The sequence below is a fragment of the Pseudogymnoascus verrucosus genome, assembly GCF_001662655.1.
Source record: "Pseudogymnoascus verrucosus strain UAMH 10579 unplaced genomic scaffold scaffold_51, whole genome shotgun sequence".
In the NCBI taxonomy this organism is placed as follows: Eukaryota; Fungi; Ascomycota; class Leotiomycetes; order Thelebolales; family Thelebolaceae; genus Pseudogymnoascus; species Pseudogymnoascus verrucosus.
Window position 1 is genome coordinate 108262 of NW_017263702.1, and position 9596 is coordinate 117857.

General features: G+C 48.8%; 5 protein-coding genes across 5 annotated transcripts; 2 read left to right on the forward strand and 3 right to left on the reverse strand.

Annotated features, from left to right (window-relative positions):
* Positions 1–475: 475 nt before the first annotated feature.
* Positions 476–2866, forward strand: VE01_08834 (uncharacterized protein; the record flags this gene model as incomplete). The annotated part of the gene is made up of 8 exons (XM_018278253.2): positions 476–964; positions 1023–1131; positions 1182–1262; positions 1326–1476; positions 1535–1698; positions 1776–2218; positions 2311–2628; positions 2677–2866. Exons 1-8 carry the CDS (start codon positions 933–935, stop codon positions 2864–2866), a joined length of 1488 nt encoding a protein of 495 aa, XP_018126953.1. The 5' UTR covers positions 476–932.
* A 16-nt stretch (positions 2867–2882) lies between these two features.
* FAE1 (Feruloyl esterase B) lies at positions 2883–4085 on the reverse strand. Its single transcript, XM_018278254.2, has 2 exons — positions 3814–4085; positions 2883–3747 (listed from the first exon to the last, which is right to left on the reverse strand). The coding sequence occupies exons 1-2, from the start codon at positions 3970–3972 to the stop codon at positions 3031–3033; spliced, it is 876 nt and encodes a 291-aa protein (XP_018126954.1). The 5' UTR covers positions 3973–4085; the 3' UTR covers positions 2883–3030.
* A 526-nt stretch (positions 4086–4611) lies between these two features.
* VE01_08836 (uncharacterized protein) lies at positions 4612–6447 on the reverse strand. Its single transcript, XM_018278255.2, has 4 exons — positions 6389–6447; positions 5464–6138; positions 4976–5407; positions 4612–4907 (listed from the first exon to the last, which is right to left on the reverse strand). The coding sequence occupies exons 2-4, from the start codon at positions 6134–6136 to the stop codon at positions 4750–4752; spliced, it is 1263 nt and encodes a 420-aa protein (XP_018126955.1). The 5' UTR covers positions 6137–6138; positions 6389–6447; the 3' UTR covers positions 4612–4749.
* Positions 6448–7026: 579 nt separating this feature from the next.
* VE01_08837 (uncharacterized protein) lies at positions 7027–8450 on the forward strand. The gene has a single exon (XM_018278256.2). The coding sequence runs from the start codon at positions 7611–7613 to the stop codon at positions 8367–8369; it is 759 nt and encodes a 252-aa protein (XP_018126990.1). The 5' UTR covers positions 7027–7610; the 3' UTR covers positions 8370–8450.
* An 82-nt stretch (positions 8451–8532) lies between these two features.
* VE01_08838 (uncharacterized protein) lies at positions 8533–9030 on the reverse strand (the record flags this gene model as incomplete). The annotated part of the gene is made up of 1 exon (XM_018278257.1): positions 8533–9030. One exon carries the CDS (start codon positions 9028–9030, stop codon positions 8533–8535), a length of 498 nt encoding a protein of 165 aa, XP_018126946.1.
* Positions 9031–9596: the final 566 nt, after the last annotated feature.

Below are 9596 nucleotides of genomic sequence, written 5' to 3' on the forward strand. Positions count from 1 at the left end.
CCGTCTGGTTAATTTATAAACCGAGCTGTTAAATGATTTGAAAATAGACAATTGTGCGAAACTAAGTTGACATATTAGATATATATATAGATATCTCGGATATGGAGTAGTAAGCTAAATACGGCTCAAGGCACAATTCGATTATTGAACATCAACAGCGGACACTTCTTGCGGAATAAAATGTTTTCCCCCCATGAAATTTGCCTATATAGCGTACCATAAAAGTTCAGGTAGTAATTGGCGTAACTAGAAAAAATATCACATCTTCGGCAACCTGTCAAATAGTTATTCCGTACTTGAAAATGGAGATAATGCCCCATTCCACGACGAATGACCATATGATAATAATGTGCCGCGGCTTATTTATTGGCAGGTTATGAGCAGGAATTCGGTTCTGCGAAGATGCGTGACAAGGGTAAATTACCCGCGGCTGATATTGGACGAACGGCAAACTCTCCTTCGCTAAAGGGATGGACTTAACCATAATTTCCCAAAGGCTCCCAGCAGAAACAGCTAGAGCGTATGGCTAAGTGGGGATACAGGCTTGCAGATATCGCCGTGGGGAAATGCCGGGGAACAATTTCTCTCTCCACCTGCATTCCATCCCGTGTTTACGCCCGTGTGTTCTTTGCCAACGACGCCACAAGTGAAGTGTAATATTGTCGGTCGATATGCATTTGGCATACTGATGGAAAATTACAACCCATGGAGATATCTTTATTCCACTAACACAACTTGTCGGAGTATAAGATCTATGGATACGCCATAGAGTTTGCTAAGCATCAAAACGCACAAGTCTCTGACCACACTTCTTCTCCTCTCCTCACCTTTGTATAGTCTCCGGAGACATTGCATTCGAAATCCTGAGGTATAACGTTTGTCAAGAGGCTGATCAGTCTTCATCTACAGCTCTCTTCCCTTCATTTATCAAAATGGCACCAAGTAAGCAGGTCGTGTACAATTGGTCAGTCAATTCATAGCACATAACGCGGTGTGTAACAGTGTTCTTATGATCAATATAGGTACATCTCGCTTTTGGCGGCCGGATGCATGGTGTTGATGGGCTATGATTCTAGCGTCTTCAATTCTGTCCAGGGTTCGGATAACTGGAGGGTACACTTTAACAATCCTGTACGTGAAATCGGCCTTGCAGCGAAAGAGAAACAAATCTGACTTTCTAGAATCCTAATATGATCGGCTTAATCAACACCACGTACTCAGTTGGGGGAATTATTTGCGGATGGTTCTTCTCTGGCCCACTCGTGAGTTTTCCTAATGACGGCCTAAGATCACACATCGAAAATAACCTGACACTTCCTACGCAGGCTGATTGGGCGGGTCGCCGGTGGGCCATGGCGTTTGGTTGTGCGATCACAGTTGTGGCTACCTTCATCCAATGCTTCGCCCCGTATCACAATCTGGGATGCTTTATGGCTGGCAGGGTTCTCATTGGGGCTGGTCAAGCTTTTGCAATCAGTAAGTAATGGCTGTAACTAAAATTTCTACATGATTGCATATCTAATTCTTTCTATAGCTGCTGGTCCAATCTACATTAATGAAGTTACTGCGGCTAATGTTCGTGGCAAGGTCATGTCATTTTGGCAGATGTTTTTCTCAGTCGGAGCTTTCTTTGCCTACTGGGTCAACTACGCCTGCTCAAAGAATAAGACTCGTCTCGGTGACTGGGATTGGAAGATTGTAAGTAAATGCGGTGACTCCCCGCACGGAGTCAACCTCAGTGGCCAGTCTATCAACTACTAACGTGCGCCGACCAGGTCGTTATCTTCCAGCTGCTTCTCCCCATTGTCATCATGGTCCAACTGCCGTTTATTCCAGAATCTCCCCGCTGGTGGATTGCTCGTCACGGTAATGTCGATGAGGCCAGAGCTTCCTTAAAGAGGGTGCGAACTACAGATGAAGAAATTGAGGACGAATTATTAAGTATCAGGGAAGCAATTGCCTATGAACAGGGAGCTGCTCCAGGCAAACGCCAACAATACCTGTCATTTTGGAAGGATAAATCCATCCGCAGGAGACTATGCCTTGCCTTCCTTATCAATATCGGTCAACAACTCACTGGACAAGGCACCTTAAATGCCTATTCTTCGACTATCTATAAATCCGTGTTCAAGGATCTTGACACGGTCAACTTGGTTAACGCTCTTAATGCAACATTCGGAATCGTTTTCACACTAAATGCTACTTGGACAGTTGATCGGTAAGTCAGATATATGCCTGGGGGGACGCGGGCCGTCACGGCTCAGCGGTGGTATTAGCTCTAAGATTATATGCTAATTTACGATTGTGCAGCTATGGTCGCAGGTTTTTGTTTATTGTCGGAGCTTGCGGTATGGCCATGACCACAATGCTTATGGCTGTTGTAGGCCTTACAACCCCGAATGTCGATGGTACTAAGACCTATCCGGTCGGTGTTGGAATTGCAACCCTTGCATTCCTTTTCGCTTTCTTCTATAAGCCATCGTGGGGAGCAACTACATGGATCTATACTGCGGAGATTTTCCCTACCCACGTTCGTGCCCCAGCCGTTGGGATGTCTGTACAGATGCAGGGCGTTGCGAACACTATCTTCCAACAGTTCTTTCCAATTTTCTACGCGAATGAAGGCTTGTAAGTACTATGAGCTAGCCTAAACCTAATATCGCTGACATCTTACAGGAAATCCTTCTTCTTCTTTATGACTCTGAACATTATGCTAGCTGTTGGAGTCTTTTTCCTGCTCCCCGAAACCAAGAATGTTCCTTTAGAACAGATGGATACCTTGTTTGGTGGTGTCAGCCATGTTGACAAGGGTGCTGAGATTCTGGAGAAGCATGGTGACTATGTTGAAGAGGAAAAAAGAGTATGATAGAAGCATGTCATTTAGCTAGTATTATCTAGATCAAGTCCAACAGCAATTTCTTAGAACTAGTCACGCTGAAGCAATCATCGAACACTCGCCATACTCACTGCACTACTCGTAGGTACCAAGAATGGAGACGATTACCCGGTCGTGGTTAGCTATGCTGCACACTAAATCCCAAAGAACTTCAACATCAGTCCCACATCCGCCATCGGCGCGTGTCCAACTCCCTGTGCAAAGAAGCCCTGCAGCTGCGAGCCATCTCCATACACCATCTGCGTAAACTGGGAGGACGGGACCCCCGCCACATTCCTATTAAACGACACACCGAGAACATCTCCCCACTGAGCCAGCGCCTGCTTCGCACACTCCGGCCGCACCAACGTATCATCCAGCCCATGCCAGATCAACATTCTCGGCCGCCTCCCCGCGTACCCTGGATACGAATTGCGTACGAAACTACCCCATTCCGTGGAGCTGTGCTGGATCTGACCTTGCGCACAGGTCTGGTTGGGCCCGGCAGGCGTGGCACTCGCGGAGCCGGCAAAACATGCAAACGCCGTTCCCGAGTTGGCTGAGCCGGCGGCGAAGACGTCGGGATATGATCCGGCGAGGACGTTCGTCATCATACCACCGGAGGAGAAGCCCATGACGAAAACCCGGGCGGGATTGGCGGTGTACTTCTGTAGCGTGTAGGTCACCATGTTGACGATTCCGAGGGCGTCGCCGCCGCCTCTGTGCGTTAGGCTGGCGGCGTTGTTGACGTCCCAGCAGTTACTCATGTTGGGTGTCTCGGGGTAGATGAGTATGAAGCCATTTTGGTCGGCGTAAGAGGGTAGCGAGGTTCCGCTGTACCACTGTGATGCTGTTCCGCCACATGGGTGTAGCTATGGGCATTTGATTTAGTTGGTTTCGGTGCGTATGTAAGACTTGAGATTTGCCAGTTAACTTACCGCGACGATGACTGCGGGATTGGCCGCTACACGATCTGGTACGTAGATGTACATCCTGATGTTTGAGGGGTTCGAGCCAAAGTTTGGCACCTGCTGCAGGCTAGCACCTAGGGCCAGGGCCATAGAGCAGGCAAATATGAATAGAGAGTGGAGAAGCATTGTGAAAGGAAGCGTCTCTGTTCAGTGAAGTATTTTGTCTGGAATTATCTGTTCTTCAACGGATTGCAATTATTATAACTACCATGAGCGAAAGGATAACCTTTATAGAGCTGTTTGCTAACGATCTGTTCTGGAGAAAACGACAGTGAGGTGGTAATTGTAACCATGTTCATACTGCATATATGCAAAACTACCAACGGGAAGTACAGGGGATAACCTAGCTGTTTAACAAGGTTAATTATATTAACTTAGCACCGGCAGACAGGTTCGGCAGCCACTTGGCGTGCATCTAGAAATGCCGTAAGTTGGTGCCGACTGTGTAATTAATTTATACCCCCCTTCTTTCTAAATTCTTAATGAAGGTAAAGAGAATTAATGTATGATATGAGAATGATCTGGGAAGAGATTGGTTCGAAGGAGCGGGAACTACTTGGATCTTGGCCGGGTAAACCCACATAGCTACAATCACGAGGCATAGAACTGACGGCTTAGCGGGGTAAGTTACGAGGTTAATACCAGGTGTGAGGGTTGGCAGAGATAACTGGTTCAAAGATGCGATAAGTCTGTACTAACCCTAAATTAACTTCATCTTTATATTAGGATTGCGGGTCAAGTATTGAAACCCCCAATTATATAATGCGGGGAATTAGCCTTAATTCTCGTACAGTTTTCACTTCAGCCTTGATGTTGCAGACAGAAGTTATGGAGTGTTAAAGTAGATATCTAGCATTTTACATCATTTTCTTACTTTAGCCGTATCTACCTTTCTCACCCTGCTCAGAATGGGATATCCGCATTCGTCAGAGTCTCGAACCCGATGAACAGCGGGTTTGGCTCCCCGATCTCAGCTGGCCTCTGCCTCAACATAAGTTTCTTCGTGAACGGCATGCTCTGGTGCATTCGGTTCGCAAGGGCATTATACGGCGTATCGAGAACTACACATGTCAGCACCCTGAAAGAAAAACGAGGAACTGGCGAGGAGAGGAGTCACGAGCCAACATACCAGGATCCAATGACCTCCCAATAGTGCCATTACACAACCACTGTGGAATTTCCTTATCCCCCGTCTCAAACGGCGCATGCAACTCCAGCGCCGCGCCGACCCGCGTTCCTAACTCCGTCTTCCACAGATCCTCACCCTGAATCCTCGACGTCTCGGCTACATGGGCCATGGATGCGATCCCATAACTCACGTGCGCAAAATCGCGACACGTCTCCTGCGTGATGCCACTGACAGGGAATGTCGCCTGTTTGAACCAGTACTTGATGATTGCGTCTTTTGTCGTGTTAAGGCCGCGACCTTGGACAGGCAGCGGACCGTCGCTTGTTAGATAGATGTAAGCAGGGACGCGGCCCGCAAACTTGGACATTGAGGCTGTGTAGAGGGCGCGATCTTCGAGGAAGACAGCGGCGCCGATAGAGGCCTCCATCATCACTATATCAAGGTTAATTTGTGGTGTTGAGAGAATGGAGAGCGAATCATAATCATACCCAGGTCCCAGTTTCCGTTATTTTTGATGTCGCCATCAGCGATGATAGGGAGGTATGCGTTGCGCAGCATGCTTTCAAAGGCTTTGATACCCTTCGACGTCCACCCGCCCTTGGAATACCGCATTATCTCTCCCGCGCGGACCCAGTTCGCAGCAGACCAGGCTGCTTGGAGGGGCGCATTGGAGTTATTATGACCCTCAATGGTACTAGACCATGAATCCATGTAATGGATCGCCTTATCTGCGTATGGCTTCTTCTTTGTAACCGAGTAGGCCAGCGCATTCATATACGCTGCCATGGAGTCCTCGCGCTCCTGGTAGCAGCCGATGTTAGGCGTGGACGTGGGGCCGCATTGGACAACTTTGTAGGGCTGTGCGGTACGCGTCGGGGAAGAGTAGTTGTACTTCAACATGGAATCGAAGGCTTCGGTCCATGGCTGGTCGCCTTTGGCTACCTTGTGCGAGACGTAATCTAGTTGTTGCTGGTGGACATAGACGCCGGGGTGAACCCACTTCTTGGGAGCGTGCGTGGGGATGGGGAGAGGGTTGTGCTGCGTCTTCTCGGGGCGATTTTTTTCGCCGGCGTCTGGGAATGCGGCGGCGTTGGCACCGATGCACAAGACCGACAGAAGGAGGGCAGTCCAGAGACGGACTATGAAAGTGGTGGACACCATGTCTGATCTCAGTCAGAAGTCCGAAGTTTGCAATAAATTAAAGTGAACTTGTGAACTTTAGCACTTCACTAGGAGTTGCAGATCGTATATTGCTGATGCAAGGCCGAGGTTTTATATCACCGCATCCTGCATATTTACAAACCCATGGTGGCAGCTACAAGACGCCAATTTCCGCGGGCTTTCTTTCCAAAGCGGCATAGAAATTCCACCAATCCAATTACACAATAGACTGATAGAATTGAGTAAACTTACAAGACAAGTTTGTTCGTGCAGCGACATTTGCACGGGAAGTAGTGAAGCTGCGATACTCACCTTACTATCTCTCTCTAGAGGTTTCTCTAGCGGTGCCAGCCCGTGTTACCCCGCATCCACAACCAACCAGTTATGCCGTGTAAAATGGTAATCTGGGGCGCATTAGTAAAACTAAGTTTAAACTAGGACTAAAAAAGGGCCTTTAGTGATTAGTTCACTGGGAACCCATGCCTTGTATACTTGCCAGGCCGGGAGTTGCCTTAACTAACGTATTCCCCAGGAACGAGAGGCGCTCTTCCCCACGATTCGATGCCTAGATTCCACCAACCATAAAATTGTCCGTGAAATATCTCTGGGAGTGTTTGAGTGTCATGGACATCGGCAATTGGAGCTTCACCGTTATAGTCCTAATGACAGCGCAAACCATGTCTAGGTTAGTTTTTAAGGTTTATTGCGCAGATCCCGAGCTGTGAACCCTTGTCTCTCGGCGTGAGGGTTCAAGGCCGCGAACCAGCCTCGCCTGGGCAAACGTGGGTGGGGTCCGCGACGGAGGTGAAACATCTCAATTTCCGCTTTCGCCGAGCTGGATTCCCGACGGACGCAACTCCAGAGGGAAGGGCGGATTGCAAGGTCGATGAGACCTCGTTGCGGAAAATTAGAAGTGAGCTGTACAGTTCCTGTGTCTGTACCCTCGCTCTGTTGTTATTTTTTGTTTATCCTGATCCTCGCTTTCGATTGGGAACGACACCCCCGTGTTCTCGTGTCTATCACTGCAACTTGCAGTTGCAGTGATAGACACGATTGCAAGGTCAATGGGACCTCGTTGCGGAAAATTAGAAGTGAGCTGTAACGTTCCTGTGTCTGTACCTCCCTCGCTCTGTTGTTATTTTCTGTGTATCCTCATCATGAGACCTCATCATGAGGATACACAAAAAATAACAACAAGGATGAGGACCTCATCCTCGGTTTCTACTGGGAATGACACCCTCCCTGTGTTCTCATGTCTATCGCTGCAAGGACAGAAACTGAACGGAGTTTGACGCTTTCTAGACACCGTGCCCGCTTCATTCGCCGATTGCCCGCATATGCGGCCAATAAATGAGCATATATATAGTGCCCCAAAAGAAACCACATTTCCTCAAAACGATCTGACTACATTCTTCCTTTAACAATCTCTAAGCACAACCAAATCTACGATCTAATTGACTATACATCACACACAATGACTCCCAAATCCACCTTCGCATCTCTCCTCCTCCTCCCAGCCGCGGTCCTTGCCGTTCCTGCCGCCTTGGCCGATCCCAAATGCGCCCCTGGCGGTAACTTCGACCTCTCCTTCTGGAGCCTGCAGCTCCCCACCGGTTCTTCTTTCACCACAATCAAGAGCGCCGACCTACAAGGATGCAACGGCTACACCGATAGCAACTTCTCGACCGACAAGTCCAGCGGAGCTATCGTCCTCGTCGCACCCGGCAATCCCGATCTGACGGGCTGCACTACGAGCTCCGGTAGCGTGCACTGCCGCACCGAGCTGCGTGAGGTAGTCAGCGCAACGGGCAAGAACGCGGCGTGGTCGCCCAAGAATACGAATACTCTTACCGTGTCCATGACGGTGGTGGCGGCGGATGATGGAAGCCACGGTACGGCGATTGGACAGGTGTTTGCGGCGGATGCGAGCAAGCCGCTCGCGGAGATGTATTACAGCCGCCAGGGCGAGATTGTGGTCGGGGTCAAGCCGGATGCGAACTCGGGCCAGATCGTGACGAAGGTCGGGACCGTGGCTGTGGGGACGAAGTTTGAGTATAAGCTTGATTACTCAAAGGATGTGTTGACGGTGACAATTAATGGGAAGGCGACGAAGCTGGACACGGGGGGTAACTGGGCTCCGACCTGCTATTTTAAGACGGGGAATTACAATCAGGGTAAGTCAGCAGCTTCGTCGAAGGTGGTTATTTCCGCGATCAAAGTGTCGCACTCTTAAATTTGGGATGGGGCGACAGAAGAAGTTGGGGTGAAGAATTATCCTCTTAGTGTAGTGAAATGGCATAACTGAGAAATGAGAACTCGTCTTTTTGAGTGAAATCAACTTATCCAATGATAGACGGAAACGATATCCTCTCATAGCATTCCCCAACTCACACACTCTAGCAAGACACCATCATCAAGGGTAAATACGAGCATCCGAGCTCGGGACACTGCGGATAGTGGGGGCAGGACGTGTTGTGAGATGGTAGTGTGTGCATGCGGCGCGTGTTTGGTTCGATGGGATATGTTTTTACAACCCGAAAGAAGGTTAAGCTCCTCCCTGGCGGGCGGGAGAGAGTTGGTTGTGGCGTGGAGATGGCTGTGATGGTGGTGGTGGTGGTGGTGGTGAGAAGAAGCAGCGGTGACAGAAGCAGCAGTGGCAGAAGCAGCAGTGGCAGAAGCACCATCTTGGTCTCCATTGCAAGACTATACGCCTCGGCAATCGACGCTGCTACCTGTGCGAACCTCATCTCGATAGAATCGCGGGTGCCCTGCACCGAACCGGAAACGATCTTGATCTCTGTAGAGATCCTCTTCGCATTCTCCGCTTCTTCGGAAGAATGGCGCGATTGTCCCCTGAAAAAGAGACAAGTATAGACACGCAACAAATGGGCCATGGTTGACCTCCTATCTTGCTTTATCGAATATTTCTGGGTTCGCCGTGTTAGTCGGCTTTATCTATGTAGACACTCATATTGATAAAAATGCCAGGCGAGGCAGTGGGCACCGTAGAATGCCATTCTGAGATGAAGAAACTAATCAAGTATCTAAAAACAAAGGTCAAAAAGTCAAAAAGACTCATCAGGTTCCATCAATTTTAGACATCTGATGAGGGAGAAATCACATTTTATGATTTTACTTTTTGTCGATATATCCATTTTTTCCCTTGCTCTTTCTATAAACCGGAATTAGAACCCATGATCTCCCTTATATAACCCTGGCCAGATTGTCCTAACAGTGGTACTTCCACTGCGCCACTGTGCCGCTTATAGGAGGAGAGGCGGTTGTTTTGGTTTATATAGTGAGGGTCGACACTTGGAGGTAACAAAGGGAGGTGGGAATTGTCTTTGGATTTGCACTGGTGCACGGTGTTTCCCTTCAGTGTCGGCGTCTGGTTCGTATAACACATATACATACTTCTACTAGGCCCCTTTTTATCCAACTACTCTCCGAATCAACGTAA

Coding starts and splice junctions, on each gene's coding strand:
- VE01_08837 (XM_018278256.2), top strand. CDS start 7,611: ATGACTCCCAAATCCACCTTCGCATCTCTCCTCCTCCTCCCAGCCGCG.
- FAE1 (XM_018278254.2), bottom strand. CDS start 3,972: ATGCTTCTCCACTCTCTATTCATATTTGCCTGCTCTATGGCCCTGGCC. Junction 3,748..3,813: donor ATCCCGCAGTCATCGTCGCG/GTAAGTTAACTG, acceptor AAATGCCCATAG/CTACACCCATGTGGCGGAAC.
- VE01_08836 (XM_018278255.2), bottom strand. CDS start 6,136: ATGGTGTCCACCACTTTCATAGTCCGTCTCTGGACTGCCCTCCTTCTG. Junction 5,408..5,463: donor TAACGGAAACTGGGACCTGG/GTATGATTATGA, acceptor ACCTTGATATAG/TGATGATGGAGGCCTCTATC. Junction 4,908..4,975: donor TGGGAGGTCATTGGATCCTG/GTATGTTGGCTC, acceptor TGACATGTGTAG/TTCTCGATACGCCGTATAAT.